General features: G+C 39.1%; 1 protein-coding gene across 15 annotated transcripts in view; it reads left to right on the top strand.

The window, feature by feature from the left end:
- LOC135212752 (early endosome antigen 1-like) overlaps positions 1 to 25,393 on the top strand; it is a 278,033-nt gene that overhangs the window by 71,720 nt on the left and 180,920 nt on the right. For 14 of the 15 annotated variants that reach the window (XR_010313979.1, XR_010313978.1, XM_064246495.1 and 11 more), the window contains 2 exons: positions 6,489 to 6,585; positions 15,725 to 15,841. Coding sequence is in view for 13 of the 15 variants with exons in the window: in XM_064246495.1 (XP_064102565.1) it covers positions 6,489 to 6,585; positions 15,725 to 15,841 (214 nt within the window). In the remaining 2 variants the exon portion in view is untranslated. The remainder of the gene's footprint in view (positions 1 to 6,488; positions 6,586 to 15,724; positions 15,842 to 25,393) is intronic. The other variant, XM_064246496.1, reaches the window with a different exon arrangement.

Here is a 25,393-nt window from a genome sequence, read left to right on the forward strand (position 1 = left end):
TGCAAAATCGCGTCTAGCCAGATCCATCAATTCTATGGCTATGTCTGAGGTAGCTACCATGGCTTATGGATCAGAACCGATTTTTAAGCTCATGACCAAAGCCCTGACTCAAACGGTACAGTCAGATATGTTTGAGTCTGCCACTGCTCGGACGAATTGTAGGAAGCATGTCTACAAGAGGCAACCATTCGACATGAACCGAATAGGTTACTCTCGTCTAGCATCTGGGGAGCAGTTCTCTTCCCAGAAGCTATGGTTAAGGAGGTCCAGTCAGAGGCTACCAGGTTAAACCAGAGCCTTAAGGATCGTTGGGGCCTTTCGGCTAAGAGGAGGCAAGACCTGACTCCTAAAGGTAAGGGACAAAAGAAACCCAGGCGTTTCCAACCTTACCAGAAGAAGCAACTACGCTTTCCTCAACAAGTTCCAACAGTACCGGTAGTGCAGACAGCCCAACCCTCCACTTCTAAAGGTCAATCACAGCCAATTTATGTGATATCCCCTCAGCCTCAGCCCTCCACCTCTTACGCCATCTCTCCAGCTTACAATCAAGCCTTCGAGAGTCAAGCTTCTCAGAAGTATGACCGCTCGGGTAAGGGAGGTAGAGGTAAGCGTTCCTTTCGTGGGAGAGGATCGGGAGGCCCCTTTAACAGGGGAAAGCACTTCAGAGGAGGCCGAGGCGGTTACCAGAACCAATGAAGAACTTCAGGTAGGGGGGAGGCTGTTTCACTTTCGCCACCGGTGGAACTTCAGCCAATGGGCTCAGAGCATAGTGTCAAAAGGTCTGGGTTGGAGCTGGTTGACGAACCCACCTCCATCCAGACCTTTCCGTCAACTTCCTTCCAAGGAATTGACAGAGTACGCAGACGATCTCCTTCAAAAAGGAGCTATAGCGAGAGTCAAGAGATTAAAATTTCAAGGTCGCTTGTTCAGCGTGCCAAAGAAAGGCTCACAAAAAAGAAGGGTAATCTTAGACTTGTCCCGCTTAAACTTAGCCATCCGCTGCGACAAGTTCAAGATGCTCACGATCTCACAGGTGCGGACCCTACTTCCCCGTGGGGCCGTCACCACCTCTATCGATCTTACAGACGCTTACTATCATATCCCTATTGCAAGACACTTCCGTCCGTATCTGGGTTTCAAGATAGGAGACCAGACATTCTCCTTCAAGGTAGTTCCATTCGGACTCAACGTGGCACCAGAGTGTTCACGAAGCTAGCGGAAGTGGTAGTGCAACAACTCAGATCGCAAGGGATCATGGTAGTAGCGTATCTCGACGATTGGTTGATCTGGGCCCCATCAGTCGAGGAATGCAACAGAGCTACTCTGAAAGTGATTCAGTTCCTGGAATATCTAGGCTTCAAAATAAACAGGACCAAATCAAGACTCACTCCAGAGTCAAACTTTCAGTGGCTGGGCATTCAATGGAATCTATCATCCCACACTCTGTCGATTCCATCAACCAAAAGGAAAGAAATAGCAAAGTCAGTCAAGCAATTTCTAAGTCACAAACTAGCGTCAAGGAGAGCCCAGGAAAGAATCCTGGGTTCTCTCCAGTTTGCATCAGTGACAAACGTCTTAATGAAAGCCAAACTGAAAGACCTAACCAGAATCTGGCGCTCGCGAGCAAACGTCAGGTCCAGGGACAAACTATCCTCAGTGCCTCTGATTCTAAAGAATCGACTTCGGCCATGGGCGAGAGTCAAGAATTTATCAATGTCAGTTCCCCTTCAGTTCCCTCCACCAGGGGTCACCATCCACACAGACGCGTCCTTAAGCGGCTGGGGAGGGTATTCCCAGGTCAAAAAGGTTCAAGGGACTTGGTCACCTCAGTTCCGTCAGTTCCATATAAACGTACTGGAGGCAATGGCAGTGTTCTTGACTCTAAAAAGGTTACGCCCACCCAAGTACTCCCACATAAAGCTAGTCCTGGACAGCGCAGTGGTAGTACATTGTATAAACAGAGGAGGCTCCAAGTCACGTCATCTAAATCACGTCATGATAGCCATCTTCTCCCTGGCAGACAAGTTCAGTTGGCATCTTTCCTCCACTCACATAGCTGGAGTAAGAAACGTCATAGCAGACGCCCTATCCAGATCAGTACCCCTAGAGTCGGAATGGTCACTGGACAACAGTTCGTTCCAATGGATCCTTCAAAGAGTCCCAGGGCTACAGGTGGACCTCTTCGCATCACAAGCGAACCACAAACTACCGTGTTATGTAGCCCCCAACCTGGACCCTCTGGCCTATGCCACGGACGCCCCCCTGGCTCTAGACTGGAACAACTGGGAGAAGATTTACGTCTTCCCTCCAGTGAATCTCCTCATGAAAGTATTGAACAAACTCAGGACTTTCAAGGGTCAAGTGGCTCTAATAGCCCCAGACTGGCCGAAGAGCAACTGGTATCCTCTAATTTTGGAGCTGGGCCTTCGTCCTCTTCAGATCCCCAGTCCCAAGCTCTCCCAGTCAGTACAAATGAAGACTGTGTTCGCTTCCTCAGGGATTCTCAAAACCCTAACTTTATGGATTTCATGAAGTTTGCGGCAAAAAGAGATGCAAATATTGACCCTCAGAATATTCTATTCTTGGAATCGATAAAAGGGATTCGACTTTGAGGCAGTATGATGCTGCTGTCAAAAAGTTAGCAACCTTCCTGAGAGATTCGGATATTAGAATCATGACAGTTAATTCAGCTATATCCTTTTTCAGATCCTTATTTGAAAAAGGTTTAGCAGCTAGCACGATTACGACAAACAAGTCAGCTTTGAAAAAGATATTTCAATTTGGATTTAACATAGACTTGACGGATTCCTACTTCTCGTCTATTCCTAAGGCATGTGCTAGGCTTAGGCCTTCTGTAAGGCCTACGTCAGTTTCATGGTTCTTAAACGATGTTCTAAAACTGGCGTCCGAAAACCGATAATGACACATGCTCGTTTATAATGCTCTTAAGAAAAACCCTATTCTTATTAAGCTTAGCTTCAGGAGCAAGAATTTCAGAACTGTCGGCTCTATCCAGAGACCCGGATCATATTCAGTTCCTTCCCACAGGAGAAGTCCTACTTTCTCCGGAACGTAGCTTTTTAGCAAAGAATGAAGATCCTTTGATGAGGTGGGAACCTTGGAAGGTACTACCCCTTCCACAAGATGTATCTCTTTGCCCAGTTACAACCTTACGAGCCTTTCTGTCTAGGACCTCCTCATCTTCGTCGGGTCCCCTCTTTAGGAGGGAAAAAGGTGGAACTTTATCCATTAAAGGTATCAGGCAACAAATCCTGTACTTTATTAAGCAAGCCAATCCTGACTCTTTCCCGAAAGCACATGATGTCAGGGCAGTAGCCACCTCAATTAATTATTTCCAACATATGAACTTCGATGAGTTGAAAAAGTATACTGGATGGAAATCGCCGACAGTGTTCAAACGTCACTACCTTAAGTCCTTGGAAGCTCTGAAATTCCCAGCAGTAGCAGCGGGTAACATAGTTTCCCCCTGACTCTAGCTAGTTTGTAGTAGAAGATTCAGTCCTCCTTTCTACCTGCCTCACCCAAGAGTTCGTCTATTCCTACCTGGTTCATTTGCATTCACCTTGTGTCTTAGCTGCTTTTGTGATAGTGTAGTGGGTGCCCCTTATTGTCTGGTTAGGGACACTCACAAATGATTATACACATTGATCTCATGGATGTTTCCCCTTATTTTTATGCTAGGGGATACATCATATTATAATGATTACGGGTTTTGTATATTAAGTCATATACATTCCTTTATATATTATTATTGTTGATTGTTTTTATTAATTGCTATTATTCTTTTGATACATGCTGTTACACAGATAACATTGATACATGTAAATAATTTTACCTGTACATATGTAATTACCTTATGTTTACAAACATGATTAGATTTAAGGGTAATTTAAGCATATTTCTATTTTTATACCCCTGTGTATATGTATCTTTTAGCAATTATAGTCTATTCTTATATATTTTATCTTTTATTTGAGACCTATTCTGATTTATTTTATTTTTATTCTCAGTTTATTACTTTTGTTTACAATCTTGTGCTATTTCTCTGGTACGATTTCGCGCAGCGACACGAGCTGAGCCCAGAAAAGGGATTTTGACGTAAGGAAAAATCTATTTCTGGGCGATTGGCTCGTGTCGCCAGCGAAATCCCACCCTACCCATCCCTTCGCCCAAGATTGTCTGCTAACTTCAGGATGGCCACCAGAGGCGCAGCAGTCGGCAGCATGGGATGGAGTAGTAGTAGTACGAGCTGCTCACTCTGTGGGTCGGCTCCCCTCTTGGAGGGATTTTGTAGTGGGAGATTTCTATTGGCATTTGGCTCGTGGTAGTGGTCTCACTCGCCTAGTGTTCATACCGACACCCTCCTGGAGGGTGAGCGAGTCAGTTATACTGACCTTTTTCTTTATTTTATTTATTCTCTGGTATGTGTTAGTACATTTTTTACCCTAGAAATAATAGATTAAAGGATATTTCGCTGGCGACACGAGCCAATCGCCCAGAAATAGATTTTTCCTTACGTCAAAATCCCTTTTTTTACAGCTTCCTTCAGTGTGATATTTTACATCTTCCTTCAGTCGTGATATTTTACAGCTTCCTTCAGTTGTGATATTTTACAGCTTCCTTCACTTGTGATATTTTACAGCTTCCTTCACTTGTGATATTTTACAGCTTCCTTCAGTTGTGATATTTTACAGCTTCCTTCAGTACCCCACTCATTTCCACTATGATAAATGGTTAATGGTGAAGTGTGTGTGTGTGTGTGCGTGTGTCCGTGCATGGGGCAAGTATAGTATTTATCTGTACAGTTAGACAAGCTAGAATACTTTAGTGATCTGATTACTTAACTAATTTCTCAGAGGAACAAAAGTCCAGTGGACTTTAGTTTTCCTGTTACATTTTGATGAAGGGTCACCAGATCCAGTATTATAACCACATGTAATGTCATAAGGATGGTGGGTGTTGTGTTCGGGAGTGCAGTGCAAAGAAAGTTGAGGGAAGTGATATGAGTGTGAAGAGTGTGGGATGTGTGTGTGAGAAATATAATAGGTGTTTGGGGATACGAAATGGAATGGTTGTGCAGTTGTGGAGAATGGAGGTGCACAGTTCAAGGAAATATGATATGTTTTCTTGAAGTCACAAAAATGTGTAGCTGATGAAGAATACACAGGCGAGAGATTATAAATTCATATTATGCGTCAAAAAAGCTTGTCGTCTGGAAACCTTTAAGACTTTGCTACTGTTGCTGACACCTTGCACGTGCAACACTAATCAGTATTATGTGAAACTTTGTTATTTTGTCAAATGTACATATTTTGTTAAAAACAAAAAGTTTTTGCATATGTGATTTTTGTAGTATTAATGTTTTGAAATGGGAATACTACTGTACCTTACTATAAGTTTAGAAAACCTTTTCATTATTCTTCTCTCTGTAAACTGATTTATTGCTTGATAATCTGGTTTCATGATGTCTAATCAATTGAAACAGTAAATTTTTTTTTTTTTTACCAACTTGCTTTTGTGTCAAGTATAAATTAAAATAAACAATAAATGAGCATGAAATTCCTATAAGTTTTTTTCTCTATTGTGGCCATTGTTGTTATTAAATGCCTAGGCTCATTTTTGAACCAAGTCTGCTTTTGTTGTTCATGGTAGTACTATTGGTATTGCAGTGTTCCTTCGGCCTCAGTGGCATTGTTTTCCGCTTATGATTTTTTTGGTCTTTTCTTACTTAAACTCTCCAACCCTTTAAACTTTTATTTACCCAATATTATCCTCTCATTTGAGAACTAATCTTTTCTGAAAGCCCAGTTTGAGTCTAGAAATGTCATTTAGTGGCCTTGTTAAGCTGGTATTTACACTAATAATCTGGTTGGTATTCACTAAAAGTTCAGAATTTTTGTATACTGTACTGTATTCTTTTTCTTTCTGGGAGAGATAGTGTACTCCAGGATTGACCCTAGGCATTCTTGGTGAAGGAAATTCTTAATAACCTTTATGTTTAAGAAGTTAATTTTTCTAAAGAATAAAACAGCTGTATGTATTTTTTCTTCTGTTTAATTTTCTCTCGTACTTTAATCTATTTATTGTATATTTGGTTAGTTATTAGTAGGCATAACTCTTCTGTTTTATATTTAGTGGAATTTGTAAGATATTCACATAAATTGTTCTTTAAATACTAGTATGTCTTGTATAAAGGATGATTATTTTGATTTTTGCCAAGCGGGTACAGGGTATATGTAGTGTTGATAAAATTTTATGTAAAATTTCCACTGTGGAACAAAAAGTTTTTTATTGTTTGCATCTTGGGTGGTGATATGCCACTAATATAAAGTTGTAGAATTTTTAGGAGTAGTGGGCTATACTCTTGATTTTACTACACATAATGTCTTTGGGTGTGTTTCATCAACAAGAAAGGTTATACAGATTACAATGTTAGCAACTGAATTAATTGAACATCTTCATTTCAGGTACTCAGACTTGGCACGAGCATACAAAGAAAAAGAGAAAGAATCAGAAAAGTTACGGGACGTTCTCACAAAGACACAGGATAAGGCTCTGAGAAAAGTAAGTGCTGGTTCTATTTAACTGCTTAAGAACAGACTGGAGTGATGTTCATTTTGAACTTAGAAATAAAGTTAATTTTCACAAAATGCTTGAAATTCACATTTTTGCTGTTAATACTAAAAGTTTGTTGATAGTTTACAATTAACCTTTTAATTTTGTGATCTTAGGCCATACATTCATTTTAGGTTGATCTCTCAGAAAGCTGATCTTTTACTGAATCATGGTTCTAAAATGTGGCTGAATAGTATTTTGTTTCATAGGTATCATAGTTAATTGTGATGCAGGTTTCCCAGGCCCTGTGAAGGTAATTTGTTACGCTGAAAGTATTTCTTAAGCATATTCTCTTTCGAATTGTAACCTTGAAAATACGGTCAATGTTTTTTTGCTCGTGAAACCAAACCAAAATCCATTTCTGTAACCTAATCATAGTTGCTATAATAAGAGGAAAGCAATAAGATCAATTTTTTTTATTTATATTTTCTAAAAAGTAATCTTAAGTACAGTAGTATTGAGTTTTACAGGTTAACTCATCTAAACAGTGAGGATAGCAAGCATACCAGTAGTAGGAAGGAGGGTGGTGACAACAGAGGGTTATTAAATGGAATGTCTGGGAGGTGGTATGGTGATTGGAGAGTCCGATTTAGTGGGGGAAGCATGATTGATATGTGAGGTTGAATTTGATAGTAAAGCACAGCGTAAGAGCTGGAAGGTCTGTAGATAACTATACCAACTACTACACTAAATAAAGAAGATGAATCCTTTCAGCTCCAACTGTGGTCACATGCACCCTAGTTTCGAAGGCTCACTGGTGGCAACCAGAATCACTCGGTGTGTCTCAGTAGTTCTGTTCAAAACTCAGTCTTTCCCAGAAGAGAATTTTAGACTGCCCTACTTTTGTTCAAACATTAATCCATTTTTATCATCAGATGTTGAGTATGCAGACTCAATTGTGCTTAGTTTACCTGGTTCAAGAGTGAATTTTTTGTATTTTATAAGTTTAACGTAATTCTGATTGACATTTCCTTTTAGTGATGAAGCTTTGGTATTCTAAGTCATTGCCAGTTTGTGTAATTGAGTGAATGTGTGTGTGTGTGTATGTGTATGCGAGTTTCTGGTTATTCTTGTATGTTGCTAAATATGAAGGATCTTATTTTTTCCACTTATTTGTTTTAATTGTATTCCAAGTATGTTGTGTTTTTGATAAGGGTGTGTGGATTATAGCGTTTTTGTCGTGTATGATATGAATTTTTAAGTAGTTAGGTATTTAAGTATTATCATCGTAGATTTGTTTTTGGTATGGTTTCTATCAGCTTTAGATATTAGTTACTGAACTTCTCTATATTTCACTTTCATTTCTTGATTATTGGTGTTTTTAATATTATAATACTGCTAATATACATGCCTCATTTGTTTTATATGTTTTCGTGCATATTAGTGAAGATTTGAAGTTCCTCCATTTCATCGTTATCATGGACAGTAACCTCAAATCTTCATTAATATGCATTAAAAATATGTACTTTAGATGATAAATTCGTAATAATGCTGCAATTATTATGTAACTGTGAGAGATCTTTGCAAAAACTTGCTGATAAAGGGTTTATTATTATTAATAGGGCTTAGTTTTTCCAGACTTCTGAGTCTTAAGTAGATTATAAAGGGGTTAAAACTGTAGCGCTTTACATACAGAACTATCTGTGTAGGTTGTGCTGATTAGGAATTCTAAAAGGTTTGCTCCTTACAGTGATATCTTGCATCTTTGATATTTTGATGTGTTGGAGATGGTATTGAATGTACCATTTCCTTCATATTGATGGCTTTAGTGAGTCGGACCTTCATTGGGTTAGGGAAACCTGTATACTGAGCTTGTTAAATAGGTCATATGTATATCAGCGACCAGAATCTGATAGCCATTTATGAAAGACTTTGGGTTGGTAATGTCCAACTGTGAAACATTGTATGTAACTCTTCTGTTTTTAGAGTTTACTTAGTTGGGTTTTAAGGAGGGAATTTGTTTATCTAAGTTTTGTAATTATAAATTTTATTAGTTATAAAGTCTCATATTCGATATATGTATTCTAAAATATTAAGAACTAAGAATCTGTAGATTTTTTTATGTTGATTCATGTGATTGTGACGTATTATTTTTGTACATGGAACTTACCCAGCAGATATATACTTAGCTATAGACTCCGTCGTCCCCGACAGAAATTCGAATTTCGCGGCACACGCTGCAGGTAGGTCAGGTGATCTACCGCCCCTGCCGCTGGGTGGCAGGAATAGGAACGATTACCGTTCTAGAACCAGATTTTCTCTGTCGCGGTAGTGTCAACATACGTTGTTGCTACCTCCTGACTTGATTTTCGTTTTTTCATCGCCATCGACCTTCTGGGCTGTCTTTTGCAGGGAAGTACTGGGTCTTTGGTTTGGCATACGCTTTTATTAACTTTTTAATGAATTTGGCTTCGAAATTTCGAAAAATATATTACGTGAAACTACCGAATTTTTCGTTAGACACTTATATTTTGCAATAAGGGAAATATTGATTTTTTTTTTTTCACTAATACGTGTATAAGTGTTAGAACTTGATGAAGGAAATATAAGATCTAACTTCCTACTTTAGGAAGTCAGAAAGCATATAACTAGATACGCTTCCTTTAGAAGCTTTAAGAGCTCTCGTACTAACGAGCAGTTAGAGTATTGACAATTCTAGTAGTTGTTGCATCCTCATCACCTTCTTACTCCACAGAATCTACAAATTCATATGTGCAAATTTGAAGATAAATGGATGGAGCTCAAAAGGCGAGCTCTAAAAAGGTAAGAAGTGAATATAGTGTTCCCAGTGCAGTGGAGGGTGCGTCTGATCGGCTCCGTAGCGCTTCCAGGCCTAGACCTCTTCCAAACTCCCAGACCCAGTGGAGGAGGAAAGTCGACAGCCGCAGGAAGGTTAGGGAGAACCCCCACCGGTCAGGCGTCCCCTCGGCAGGTTCTGTAGAACGTCCCAGACTGCCAAGGATAGCCATTGATAAGGCATCCTTAAAAAAGTGCGTCTCTTCATCTTACATCCGAAAAGACGAAGAATGTATGTTTGGAGCGATGATCTAGCGCGTTCTCTGAAAACTAAGAGAACACTGAGGCCAGCCGCTGCCAGGAAGCCGCGTTCCAGCAAGCTAGCGTGAGCTACGTTCCTATAGCCAGCAGCGAGGCGCGTTCCAGCTAACAGACTAGCGCGAGCCGCGTTCCTACAACCAAACGCGAGCCGCGTTCTAGAAAATTTTTCTTGGCGCAAGGCGCCTTCAAAGAGACGAAGCGCCAGCCTGGCGCAAATTGCGCCAGAAAAACAGACGGCTAGAGCAAGGAGCCTTACAGTAGAGTGGCAATCAGAACGATCCTTCCATTGAACGTTTCCGGGCAAGAGGCTCTTTCTAAAAGGGGTCTAGTAGGCGCTCGGAACTGTCAGGGCGCACGGGACCTTCCACGCAAGCGGAACGTTCCAGGAGCGAGTCTCCTTTCTAGCGTGCGGAACATTCCAGGCGCGCGGAACATTCCAGGCGCTAGGTGCAAGGATCCAGGCACCAGAATATCCTTTCTCTATCTGCCTTGGCAGGGAAAGAAGGTAGTAGAGTATCTGCTGTGTGAGAATACGATACGGCAAATCATAAGCACATACCGTAGTTACTTCTTTGCTGAGCAACTCAGTTACCAGTATCCTTCCAGGAATTTCCTAGGAAGGACTACGCTTAAAGGGATTGTTAAGACAACACCTACTTAGCTTCTAGATTTATCGAAGTCTTGTTTCGCTTAGATATGCATTATAAGAACTTCCTGAAGTTCGATAATAATTTTATAAGATTCCTTTATTAAATGGAGTAGCTGGCAACTCTGGAAGAGTAAGGCCAGTCGGCTAACGAGACTGCTATCGCTTAGACACCACGCAGTATCATGTAGGTGTCGGTCATGAGTGGTCGGTAACATGTCTCTCTCTGCGGGATGGAATGAATAACCGTGTCTCCCCTACAATCGTGGTTTTAGCCTCGGATTGAGGGGATAGTTAAGCAAACATAATAAAATATTGTCTGCCTTTTGCTAAGAAGCTTTCAATAAGAAAGATATTACAACATTTCAATGCTGTTTACCGTAGGTAACATTTTTAAAAGATTCTAACGCAGCGGAACTCTATATTGTATAATGCTCTCATGCTTACGAAAGCATGGCTTATTAGAGTACATACTTAGTGAGAAGATGAATGTAGTAGAGAATTCACTTTAAGACTACGGTATGGTCAAGTCTTATGCACATACCGAGGTTAACTACAGAATTCCTAGTATCCTTACAAAGGTTTCCTAGATTAATGCTGTTTACCACAATGTGACAGTATTATAAAGGATTCTAATACGGCAGCGCGCGATATATATAATTCTCTCATCCTTTCGAGAAACGCACACAACCTTTTTAAATTCGGATATTGCTCAAGAGAAGTTGGGCGAGTCGGATGGGAAACATTCTCTTAGTGGCAGAAGTTGTTTCCCTGAATGGACTATACTACGTATATAAAAGTTTTTTCCCACTAAGAACGGAATTAACATGTGAAGGATGTCGGGTACCATAAAGGCATAGATGTTATGGCACATAACCTAAAAAGAACTAGAAGGAAGCGCCAGCTTGGCGCAAATTGCGCCAGAAGCGCCTGCCGCGCCAGAAGCACCATCCAAGATATTTTCTCGTTTTAGCGAGTTATTAACCTAAGAGTCCAGTAGCCTCTCGGACAGCAGGCTCGGTAACGGCAAGATTCGTTCCTGATTTCGTTACCCATTTAATCGAAAAACGGGGTCGCTTACAAGGAATGATGAAATGATTTATTTTAATCACTTAGGCCAATTCCACGACTCTCTCATATCGCAAAGAGCATCGAGAATCTCTTTTTTCACCCCTGTTCGCGTTAACAAAAGAGAACCTATTTGGGAACAGACACAGAACGTAACGATCCTTAAGAGGTTCGATGCAAGATTTTGCATGTCCGTGAGAACCTTCTCGATCGAAGATAATAACTGTTAACGTATGTCTAACACTTATTGAAAAGAGTTGTGAGAACCTGCGGAAAGTCTTCTTCATAGATCTCTTTGTAAGGTAGAAGACGAACAGGCTTCCTTTAGACTGCTTCTTTTTCCTCGAACCAAGAGAGGTAGCAATATAAGACATCTTTAAATTTAAAGAAGGGGAATAAACTTTAGCCTTTTTTCCCCTAGTTATAAATTCTTAACAGATATTAAGATAACTGGGCGTCAAAGGAAGAGAGGATGTATGCCTCATTTTGGCCTTAGAGAGGTTGGATTCACAGAAGTCACGTTCTTCTCACAGCATGTTTCGTAAGGCTTTTCCAAGAGTATCTGGATATTCTATCAGAATCTATTATAAATAGACCTATAAAACCTCTCCACTCTGAGTCTGTCCGCGTGCAGACTGACCAGAAGTGGACATGAATGAGAGGTTTTTTCAAGGTAAATGACAATAGTCATGGCTAAGACATAGAATTGCTGCAGATCGTGCTAGATGGAATGAGGAAACTGTCCTCTTCCGATACCTCTGTGAACCACATAGCGAGGTTTTTTCTTCACTTTCAGAGGGAAGAATCACCTATGTATATATCTGCTATCAAAGAACGCAGTAAAAGGCCATACTCTGTCTCTACAAAGGGAATTAGAGATAACAGAGGATTAAGATCTTCGGGATCTTATACGATACCGCAATACGACAAGAGTAGGATATCATGTACTTCGAATGGGATTTTTTTTTTTGTGGCCACAGATTCCGTGTTCCGACAAAATGGAACTGCTCCTCATCAAACTTCTTTGAGGAAGTTTATGAAGGAATTCTTTGTTTCTCTTAGCCCTAAACGACCAAGAAGACAAGTGAATTTTTTGTGCATTTATTGGAATCTCGCATCAGATTCAATGGAGACTCGGCAATGGGTTCTTGCCAGCATAGTATGTCTGGCAAAAGAAATAAATCCCTCTATTCCTGACGCAACGCTTTCAGATAGAAGTTTAGTTGCCCAGGCAGGGTACTTACATTTTCATCTACAGAAGAAGAGATGGTTTAAAACGTTTGCCTACAGAGTCTTCGGGGTGCGATGAGGGCTCAAAATGCTTCCCAGAAGGTATTCAGAAGGATACAATAAGAGCTAGAAATCAGGGTTCCGCCCAATTTCAGCTCAGAGTCTCCTTCGACTTCCAGACTCCTTCCCTTCCTTCGGGCAAGGATAGGGAAGATTCTGCAACGAGGAACCTCATCAACATGTAAGAAGAGATCTCGTTAGCAAAAGAAGTGTTCACGAAGGATCCTCCTCGGAGGAAGACTCTTCTCTCTCGTATTGTTAGATATCCTGTCGTCTACTGGGTGTAGCTGACTAAAATCACCTCCCCTTGCCAGGGGCCAAAAGCTCAAAGGGGAAGAATTTCTTCCACCCTTCTCCAGTCTCCTGATAAACTATGTGGTTGTTCAGGACTCTCGGACAATGTAGCGCCAGCCAAGCGCCAAATGCCAATACAGGCGAAAAACGCCAGAGGCGGACAGTTCCAAGGAACTCTGTCATGGTCGGATACTGAGAAGAGCGGGCCTCCAACCTGGCGCAAATGCACCAGAGGCGAACAAATCGGACAGATATAAGAGTGTCCGATGTGGACATTGCCAGACAGCCTAGAGAGACTTCCAAGCTCGAAGCTCCAGCAAGTGTGGAGGAGCCAAGCCAGGCGCGAGGCGCCAGCCAGGGCTCTAGTAAGCCAGCCAGGCTCTAGGAGCCAGCCGAGGCTCTAGGGCCAGCCAGGGCTTCTAGGAGCCACCAGTTCTAGGAGCCACCATGGCTCTAGGAGCCAGCCAGGCTCTAGGAGCCAGCCGGGCTCTAGGAGCAGCCAGGCTCTAGGAAGCCATCCAGCCTAGGATCAACCAGGCTCTAGGAGCCATCCAGGCTCTAGGAGCCAGTCAGGCTCTAGGAGCCAGCCAGGCTCTAGGAGCCAGCCAGGCTCTAGAAGCCAGCCAGGCGCCATCCAGGTGCCAGGCTCCTTCAAGGCTAGGCTCCAGTCAGGATTGAGGATCCATCCAGACGCAAGGCTCCTTCCAGTAAAGAGAAACCTAAAGCTCTGTCATGTAAGAGGGCTAGTCCCCATTGATATGATACAGGTAAGGCTCTGCCATGTAAGTGGGTCAGCCCCCATTGGCACGATCCGAGAAGGCTCTGTCGTGTAAGCGGGCTAGCCCCCATTGACATGATCCAGAAGGGTTTGTCAGTCATAGGTCCCTACCTCGCTGAAACTCTTGAGGCATGCAGACTCATAGACAGTAATCATGAAGTCTTCTGCCAGGCTCCAGGTGCCTTCCAGGCGCAAGGCACCAGCCAGACGCAATGCTCCAGCCAGGCGCGAGGCGCTAGCCAGGAAGGAGGAGCCAATCAGGCACCAGCCAGGCGCGAGGCGCCAGCCAGGCGCAAGGCGCCATCTAGGCGCGAGGCTCTGCCAGCCAGGCTCTAGAGCGCCATTCAGGCTCAAGCTCCAGCCAGCGCGAGGCGCTAGACAGGCTCTAGGCGCCTGCCAGGCACGAAGCGCTAGCCAGGCTCCAGGCTTCACCCAGAAGAGATCTATATCAAAGAACGCCCTGGCCTTCTTTGAGACATTGTGATCTCCTAAGCACTTGATAAGTGCATTGATGATTCCTTCAAACAGCTGAGAATTAAAAGTGCATGAAGTGCGAGCTTTTCCGAATTCTTGTTCTTTCCCTAACAATATGTCATAAGGACATATTAGCTGTCACATACGGGAGATGCAACTGTGTTGACTTCCCATTATCCGAAGGATGTCAAGATAACCTTCGAGGGATCCTTCTCTCTTGGTTGATACGTGTCTGCGGATACATTGCTGGGATAGGGAGCAGATACTGATCCTTAACTAGTGAGTTAAATTTTATTTAACGTGTTTTTTCTTTGGGTTGTTTGAAAGGAGTTTGTAGATAACTCTTTTCAACTTAAGCACTAACCCTCGTGTTAGGATCAGGTGATCGGGATCGGTGTTGTGCTCCTTAATTATGCCACTAGGCATAGGCATATTGTCATGTAAGAGGCTCTGTCGAGTAAATGGATAAGACCCCATCGACAGACCCCACAACTCTTAGCCATAGGTCACATCCTCGCTGAGGCTCTTGAGGCGAAGCAGATTCCTAGGCATTAGCCATGGAGTCTTCCGCCTGATCAAGTAGGAACCAAGGTTTTATTTATTTATTACCTACAACGTATGTTGTTTACCTGTCTATTCAGTAAATAGTTGTCTCTTTCCCACCACCAAGGGTGTCAATCAGCTAAGTATATATCTGCTGGGTAAGTTCCATGTACAAAAATGATATTGTTAAGATACAATAAAGTTTTGTACATACTTACCTGGCAGATATATACTTAGCTATAGACTCCGTCGTCCCCGACAGAAATTCGAATTTCGCGGCACACGCTGCAGGTAGGTCAGGTGATCTACCGCCCCTGCCGCTGGGTGGCAGGAATAGGAACGATTACCGTTCTAGAACCAGATTTTCTCTTCCACCTGTCTCCTGAGGGGAGGTTGGGTGGGCCATCAATCGTATATATCTGCCAGGTAAGTATGTACAAAACTTTATTGTATCTTAACAATATCATTTCTCAAGTGTAGTTTGTTCTCAGAACAAAGAATAAAAGAGGCCTAGAATTATGCATAATGATGTCCAAATGCTTGCACATATAGATGAGAACATCTCATAGACTAGGGTGAAAAATGTGATCTAATTCCTTCATTGTAATGATTTTGCCTTACATATAGTACCATGAATGTTATTAAATTTTAGTAGGTGGTTTGGAATTTATGTGCTTGGCATAGTTACCAATATAGTGTTAATTAGTTTGAAGTTCTTATAGAAACTGTCTAAAATACTTTACTTTAGATTTTAAAATATTGCAAAATCATTACAACATGAAGTTGTACATGATGGTTTTATAATATAAAGTTTTTCCTTACTAATGTTTATTATTTTGATTTTACATGGCAAACTAAAGTGTGTGAAGTAATATCTTCTTTGTAAGTAAAGTTTTTTTGATCAGCTGACTTAATAATATGAATGGGATGTACCACAGGTGAGTGAATTAAAGGAGCAGTGCGCTCTTGAGCAACAGGCGAAAGCGCACTTAGAACAAGAATTGCGTAGTGACTTAGAGGAAAAGGACCACAAGATTATGGCACTACAGACCAAGGTCAGTTCTTTTAGAAATTCTCCATGCATTTTTAAGCTTGCATAATGGGTATTTGAAAAGGTAACTATCCGGGTTTAATACTAGTGTGACGTAGAATACAAATTGGTTTGGCTAGGTGACGTTACTCTTCCATATTTGTGGGCCTTGGTATTTTCATATAATTTTGGGATATAATAGAGTGTTGTAGCTGGAAGTGGTGTTTTATCCGTATTTCGGAGAGACTGGTGTTGCTTAGAATAAAAAAAATTGCCTTGTATATGTTTTAATTATGGATGGTGATGCATGTGTAGACTCACTGACCCGGGTTCTTACAGTTTACAGTTTTTCGTTCTTTAGGCTATGTTTCCACTACAAAATGTTTAATCAGATTTACATGTGCAGTTGAGTGAAATTTCAGTAATTTATCTCCATTAATAGGGAATTCTTAGGTGATATGGCTCTTTATTTTCTTGTACCTATGTATGAATAACTTGATAATCAATGTTTATTTTTTACCCTTAAATGCCAAAGTCATATTTTAATTATCTTCTCGGATTTTTGCACATTCCTGTACAATTCCTGTATGATGCACCAAAGATAGTTATTGTGTAGGTATACTGTATTCGTAAGTTGCTGAATGTATTTAGTTATGTACCTCTGTAGTTTAATCTATTATGTATACACTTAAAAAAACAAGTTTTTATTTTATTGTAACAATTCACAGCTATGTGCTTCTTACTCTTTGTAGTCAACACTTAATATTTGGAATAGCTGTATGTTGAAAGAGAAGTTCTAATTCTTCCTTATGTTGTCGCATAAACATACTTGTGGAGCAAGTAATTAGCAGTTCTGCCATGAAGCAGTGTGCTCTTAGTAGAAAACCTATTTGTGGAATTAGAAAAAATAAACTAAAAGACAGTTTGTTTTTATAGGAACATGAATGATTGATAACTTAAAATAATTAATGGTGATTTTCCCAAACTTATTAAAATTAAAAAGCTACCATTATGATCCAGATCTTGTGTACAGTTAGAAAAGCTATAATTATGATCAGAGATCCATAAAAAAAAAGATGGTTCAGACTAGGTAATGGTAAAGTACTTTTGCTTAGTAAGCATAAATGGCACCTCACACAGACTGCAGTAATTTCAGTCTAGCTTGGACAAGTACCTTTATTTCTTATGTAGCATCTGTATGGGTCTAGTTTTCAGTCCAGTTATGCCTTGCAAGGTATTAAAGACTGGTCCCAGACTTGGTGAAAACTAGATGAAGTAGGCTGTGTTATAGATATCTCAAAATACTTAGTATGAGCTCTTATCTTTTTCTGCAGATGTGTGCTTTGCACTGTTTTGGTTTCAGCTACTTCTCTGAGGCCTGTGGGTTCAGTTTTGGCGGCTTCTAAAACTGTCAGAGTAGGAACATTGAAAAACTGTATCATTTTTTTATCATCAGCAAATGGTATTGAGCTTAGATAAGCTTATAGAAAAAGAATGATCCCTCACTCTTGCTCATCATTGTATATTTTAATTTTTAGGGGACCATTATTCATCTCTACAAGAATTGAGATACATACCTGTATGGGAGGGGCTAATGATGACACAACAGGCAATCATTGTCTCCACCTTAGGAGATTTTTTTAATTTCTACACTGATAGGCTCCTCAAAAGAGTGCATTTGATCATTCCATACAAGAAGCATCTAGAGCCTGTACAGAGAAATGTGAACTTGATGAAATCTTGCTCCAAATTGGCACAACTCTCAAAGATTTTACATCAGAATTATGTTGCTCTTATGTAATGACATCTTCTGGACAACACTGGGCTGCAATTCTCACTACAAATTGGAAAACAATGTTACCTTTTAATATGTTTTCCAGCTAAAAATAGCTTCTACCCTTGACAATTACGTTTTCCTATAACTTTTCTCTCTCTGTAGGCTGATTTCCCTTTGGGGCCCGCATTGGTTTATAAATTGGTGACTAATCATAAGGGTTTCCAGCTGAATATTTCAAGAAAGAAAGCAAGTTTCTGTGCACTTCTGCTATGATCATTAGAGCAGCTCCAGTTGCAGCAGAGTGACTTTGCTCCTGAAACTTATAGTGGTAAATGGGCATGATCCCAGTTGTAGGGGTAGTGCTGCCAACTTTATAGCAGGTCTAGTCAAGTGTTTGGCTGCTAGTTTTCATGTGTATAAGAGCTGGAGTGGTTCTAGTTGCTTGGGCGTGAATAGCAGCTCTCATCTCTTGAGGAGAAAATGATGATGCAAAGAACCATTAAAAACTGCCATGGAGCAGACTAAATCTGGCTCTATATGTTAGTGAAAACAGTGAATAATCTTACCAACTTGAACTTGTCTTCTGTCTGTCAAAAAACAACTTAATCAAACTAAGAGATACTTAAGTTATCTGATGAACCCAAACAATGGTATAACCTCAAGTAGATTGTCAGTGGCAGAATAAAGAGCAGTGCTATTCTTATTGGGGTCATCCCAGTCAGAGGGCTCTTTTTGTAAATTTTTCCTTTCCAGAGTAGTAGATAAGCAGGTTTGATATGTCCCTCTGATTTTTTTGCAGATACATTTTTCAAGCTTAGCAAGGTGTGAAAGAGATTGTTGCATCCCATGATGTTTCTCATTCCCCTAGAGGAGTTGGGTTGTTAAGTAAATAGATTCACAGTTGGTCGCCACTTTGATTACCTATTTGCATTCTAAAAGGTCTTAGTAAAGCAGTGGTTTTTATATACAGTAATAAATAAAATTTATTTGTAAAGATAGTTTTAACATTGATTCATCAAATTAAAGTGGTGAGTTTAAAGTTTTTAGGTTAGTTTGTCATGATTCATTAGTAGGTGCTCCTATCAACAATATTGGGCACTATACTGTACTGGGTGTTACTGGTGTGTTTAGGTCAGTTTTTTGTCGTTTTGCTTTGGAAGCTCTGTGGTGTCAACTTCACACATATTAAAATACATTAATTTGAGTACCTCAGCATAATACAGTATTTAGAAAAATCAAATGTGATTAGTTTGCAGTTTTTTTTGTAAAACACCAAAGAATAATCCTTTGGCATTTAAGGGTTAACAAACACATAAACAGTAATTTTTAAAATGCGGTGTATTGTTAAGTATACTGTAATTGCATAGTTCAGTATCAGGACTTGAATTTTCAGCATTAGGTGTTTGTAGGTGAAGTTTTTGACTTTGGTGAAAGGCTAATGAAGTTATTGTCAAATGCATTTTAAAGTATCGTATATTATGCTATGTTATGTGAGTGTCTCTGTTAGAATAAAAAATTTGATTGTGCCACTATTACCAGATAAGGTAATTGTTATTAGTTAGATGAATTGCTTGACTATGTATTATGATTTTTCATATGTTAAGAATGGGTTAAGATGTAAGAGAATTGTTCAGAGCTTGATCAGATGCTGGAACAAAATTTTTGGCTCTCACTGAAGTCACTTTGACTGTATGTGAGCATTGTGAAAACTGAAGAACTAAAGTAGGATTCATTGCTTGATTGCAATGTTCATGAAGTCGTGGTCTGTAGCTTATTGAATAGATGCTCATTTGAAGACAACAGCTACCTTTGCATTATTCAGTACCAAAGGATCTTTGCACTTTTCCATTTTGCTCCCAGCTGCATCACTTCCTAAAACTGAGCAGTCTGTCCTTAATGTATCTTGGTCTCATATGTACGTATGTTGAGTCTCACTGAGACTGGAATGGAATTTTAACTTTCATTTCTGAGTTGGTCAGTTACATAAAGAAGTTTGATTATAATGCTCCTTTAAATAAAAATTTTACCAACAGTAAAAAGGCAGATTCCTTCTTGCAAATGATTTATCATAGGAGAGACAAAGCCTAGTTCGTAGATGATTGGAGAAACAGGAGGCTTATGTTATGGAACAATTATTCTGAAAAAAAAAGGTTGTGGTTCACAAATTTTATACTTCTGCTGCAGATTGATACAGTGTGACAATAAAAGAAATCCTTTCTGATAGTTTAGGAGCATGAAGGGTAACTACTCTCAAATGTGTTCCTCTTTAGTGTAGACTGAACAGTTCTTTCTTTGCTTAAACCAATGGCCTAGTCACACTGTCTTAAAAGAAAAAGGCAACCATTTTGGTTGATGTGGGTAACAGTATGCAAAGCATTGAGAAACTCAATGTGCCTCATTCCCATTTTCTTGAAGCTAAAGTGAGTATGTTTGTGTATGATCGTGAAATCAAGAATCTTTTATGTAAGCTTGATGCCTATGAAGGTTTAGCTCTGAAGTGGTATTATTCCTCAATTTTTGTAAAAACTGCTGATTACTTAGCTCCTAAGTTGCCAGTTAATTTTCATAACTTAGTGCGGTGATCATTCTCCATTTATTATGGAATTGGTAATATTGCTCCAGTAGGTAAATGGGGCTCTTGTAGTCCTGGTCCTGTCAGTTACTGCCCATGTTGGCAAAACATCTGAGTGTCTGTGCTGAAAGTAATCATCAGTTCCTTAGCTTATGGTTTGACTTCCACAAGGTCTGAGTCTTTTTGCTTTTATTTCAGTTTCCACTGTCATACAGAAATCTCTAGGTTCTGGCCATGGACTATCTAACATTGATCTTGACTTTTGCAGTGTTTCTGATCATGTTAATCATTAAGCCCTGGTTTTCAGACTTAGTGAGATGGGATTAGATGAACCGTTTCCTAGTATTATTGAATTTTTAACTAATAGATTATCAAGAATAGCTCTTAGTGTCTCCTTTGATCATGATAAGTGGATTGGCCTTGAAAGTAAGCTTGTTGCTTATGAATGTGATGCTAATCTCTTTACATCAATCCCATCTCTTAAGTAGGGACCTGTGGTTGTGAATCTCTGGAATGATTTGTGGCTAAAATTAGTGCATGATTTTTATTAGGTCTGTGGTATTGGGTTCTACTCGTTCATTCAAATCTTGGTTTCTCTACTATGAAGAAGAGAAATTTAAATCTTGTTTTTCCTTAAGCTCTTGAAGAAGTAGCCATCTTGCTTGGTGAGACGTACCCGCGTGAAGTCAGATTAATCAACAGATATCACAAGTTTAACATACGACTAGAATTTGAGAAATATCTAGAAGTGTTCGTGAACTATCGGTGATAAGATTAGTGTGAAAATAGTAGGATAAAGCGTCTTCTAAGTTAGTTTAACAAGTGTAATACTGAAATCAGAACAAGATGGCAGTAAGTTCCAACTGCGGGAAGAGGTGGCGTAATTTAGCTTGCTTGGCGGATTCGCAATACGATGAGGTAGCAGGAAGGGAACTGGCATTTCTCATCTATGAAATCAGCAACAGTCCTAACCAAAAAGATACAAAAGCATTCATAGATATATTAGAAGGATATAATCCTTCAAACTGGAACAAATCTAATGAAAACATCTTGAAAATAATTGAAGAAGTTCCAAATAAAATCCACCCCCTCATTTTGGGACCACCTTGACGTGGTGAGGGGGCTCTCGAACCTCAGGAATCTCTTCCCAGGTTCGAACCCAAGAGTCCCATATGACATTATATATTTTCGAGTAAACTTATGTGGACCTTTCCATTTTTTGCCAAAATTTTTGAAAGCAAATAAATGAGAAAACATATCATGGCTTAACGTGGAGTTAAATCCGAAGCTAAATAGTGAGAACTGTGGTAGATCCATCATCTACCCGACAATGTTCGGACCTGTTTTTCAGGCGGAACTATTCTGTGGAGCTGGACCACGGATTCCAGGGGGGGCCTGGTTCTAGGAATAGAACTCTCGGCATTCTATCCAGTTTGCCCATAATGTGATTAGGATGGGGATAATTGTATTAACATAATACTCTTAGTCCTAGCAAGCGGGTTCTGCTTACACTTGGGCCATACTAATCATGTTATGCCATCCCCTTTTGGGGTAGGGTAGGGATGCGGACATTTGGGAGTCCTTTCTCACTTGTGCCTTTGGCAGAAAATTTAACTTCGCGAAGGGCCAATGATATCTTTTCAAGAATTTTTTTTTTTTTTTTTTTTTTAAAAACTCAAAATTTTATGAACTGTGAAATAAATGATTTTGAGTTACCCCTGGGCCCCATGATGGAAAAACTACGGCACAGTTGATGACCATTGGCACGTCACTCCCGAATTTTCCTAGGTACTGCCACAAGTAGTGAAAGTACTATAAAAGATACAAAGGAACACCCTGTTCCAAGTAAAGCAGCAGAGCCAGAAAACCAAATAGAGTGCATAAATACAAAAGAAACAAACAAAAATAAATTGGTAAACTCCAATATCGTAACAATGGAACCATATATGATGAACAATAATTCTGAATTAGAGACAAATAATCCTCTCAGCAATACAGAAAAATATAAAAATCATAATAGACAAGCAACATACATAAAACAAGGACCAAAAAGAAACAAAAATTACCGACTTAATCCCACATTGGTACATTTTGATGACCTCTTTGGACCAGATAATTGGTCAAGATTTCTAGTCCTCAAAGCTGACAACAAAATCTCAGCAGCGATGCTAGAAAACAAATTACTTAACATATATCCAACACAAGACATGGAATGCAGACACATCAAGGACAATGAATGGCTTATCCAAGTAACCAATAAAAAGCAGTCCACTGCCTTTTTAAGTATAACAGAAATAAATAATATAAAGGTAATAATTACAAGCCATGAAACATTGAATTATGTACAGGGTACAGTCATCCTACCCAATAGCGAGCAGGAGCTTCCTTCAAAACAACTATTGCTAGACTCCCTAAAATTGAGATATAACAATATCCACGATTTAGAAATATACTCTATTTCAAGTAGGAAAGATAAAAGTAAAAATATCAACATTGCCAAAATAAAATTTACAGGCCAAGACTTACCATTTAAAATAAAAATTCTTGGACAAAATAGAGAAGTTCGTCCTTTTGTTCCTAAACCATTACAATGTACACAGTGCTCAAGGTATGGACACACATACAAAAGATGCCGTAATAAAGCTATATGTGCAGTCTGTGCATCAGATGACCATACCACTAATTGGAACTGTAAACAATCAAAATGTATTAATTGTGGACTAGCCCATCACGCAAAATCTAAGGAGTGTTCATTTTACCAATATAACACAGAACTTCAGTTGTTAATAAATAGGACAGGAATGTCAGTCATGGAAGCCAGACTTGAGCTAAAAGTAAGAGGCGTTAACAATCCATCCAAAACCCCCACCTTTTCAAATGTGACTAAAAATCAAGACATCAAACAGCACAATGACAAACAAGATAGTATAAACATGGAAACTGGATTTCATACCAATAATACTGAAACCCAAAATAAAAGTGATATTACAACAACCAATACCACCACCAATAGATGATCAGTTATCCATGGAAAAGAACTTCCAATAGAAGAAGAATTAAATAATGATGATAATCGAACTGGCAAAAAGAAAAGAATTCTAGAAAGAACCCCACCTAAGGGAAAAAAAGTAAATATTGAAAATTACAATCAATCCAGAGAGACTCCAACTACACCAGAACATTTTAAAAAAGATATTAAACTAACCTCATCACAAGTGGAAATACACAATTACCTTCAATCTCAATCAAACAGCCAGCATCTGGCGACAGTAAAGATCACTCTTTACAATTTCCATCAAATAATACTAATGAAAATCATACCATTAAACCAAACCAAAATAAACTATCACCCCCCAACCATCCACAAGACCGAAATATCCCATTAACAACAACAAAACAAATAACCCCTCAAACCAACAGTCCTTATCACTACAGAAAAGGAACAATAGAATTACAAAACCAGACATTTCTAAAGCTAGACCAAAAACTTCTGAACCAATAATTAACATTACCAAACATGCTTCATCTTGTGGTTGTAATGAATGCTTTGTAAGTACATATAACCAACTAACTACCAAGACAGAGGACACAGTACGAAATTGTATTGACAATTTTACCAAATTAAGGAGGTGCCCTTTAACACACCAACATGAGAACGAATTATGTTCTGAATCCTTAAAATACAAAAGGAAATTATAAAATCAAAAATAGACTTATTAATATTCAACTATGAAAAACAAACAACTGCAGAATCTAATAACCAACATACAAATACAACGATTAAAAAACCACAAATAAATTCAAATGCATATAAACTACGAGATAAAGTAAAATCAGCAATCAATTTACAGAATTTAACACCAATTCCTCCCAATAATGGAATATAAAATCATTCAATGGAATATAAATGGTCTCTTAACCCGACTACGTCTGCGTGAATTACAAAGAATCATACGAGACCACAACCCAATGTGCATATGTCTACAACATATAGGAAGTAACCCTACAAATATCCAACACTATAAAATTGCCTGTTATTCACCAACTGACGGTGGAAAATTAGGCACAGCCATATACGTTCATAATAGCATTACATATGAACCTGTTGACATACCATCTATGCCATATCAAATAACATCAATTAAACTGTATATGCCTGATAAAAGTAAAATTACTATTTGTAATTTATATAACCAACCAAATTTCAATGCAAATTTCAGTGATTTTTCTGAACTTATTAGCAAAAGTATACAGGAACCACTACTTATAGTAGGAGATTTTAATGCACATAATCCATTAGGGATATTAATAACCCCACTGACACATCCGGAATCAACATAGAGAATACTATAATGAAACACAATCTGTATTGTCTCAATGAAAGTGAAGTTCCAACATATTTTTCAAATACACACCTAACCTTTTCTTCAATTGACATTTCATTATGTTCAAATGATGTAGCGGAGAAATTTGAATGGAACGTCCTAGACGATTCATACACAAGTGACCATTTCCCAATCATTCTGAACTACTTAAGTAATGTCAAAATATTGCCACCTACAAGATATATATCCAAAAAGCTAACTGGGATAAATATTTCCTATACACACGAAACATACCACCATTCCCACATAATGAAGATCACAATACTACATATGAATCCTTCTCAAACTTCATAATAAATGCTGCAGATAAAAGTATTCCAAAAACCAAAACACATTCCACAAAATCCCCTGTCCCATGGTGGAATCCAACATTAACAACATTAAGTAAAATAAAAACATATATTGAGTCGCAATCTAAACAGACTCAAAACTCGCCTTAAATCACTCAACAAAATGCCCCTATAGTATAAACATATTAAACAAAATAGTTATAACAAACCTCAACATAACAATTAACCACATTAAACCACTATATAACAAATATACAGCCAAATTTAGAAAAACGGTAATAGCTGAAAAAATCGCATCATGGAAGGAATATGTCTCAAACATATCTTCAAACACATCCACAAGGGATGTCTGGCAAAAGATAAGGAAAATCAATGGAAAACATATAAGACCTCCAAGAAGTGCAATACATTTAAATGGAAAAATATACCATGATACTTATGAAATATCAAACATAATTGGGAAACATTTTGAAAACATCAGTGCTTACTCCAGCCTAGATACACATTTTCAAAGTATCAGAAAACAAAAAGAAAATATAATACTCAATTTTGA

Source organism: Macrobrachium nipponense, chromosome 41 (assembly GCF_015104395.2).
Source record: "Macrobrachium nipponense isolate FS-2020 chromosome 41, ASM1510439v2, whole genome shotgun sequence".
Taxonomy (NCBI): Eukaryota; Metazoa; Arthropoda; class Malacostraca; order Decapoda; family Palaemonidae; genus Macrobrachium; species Macrobrachium nipponense.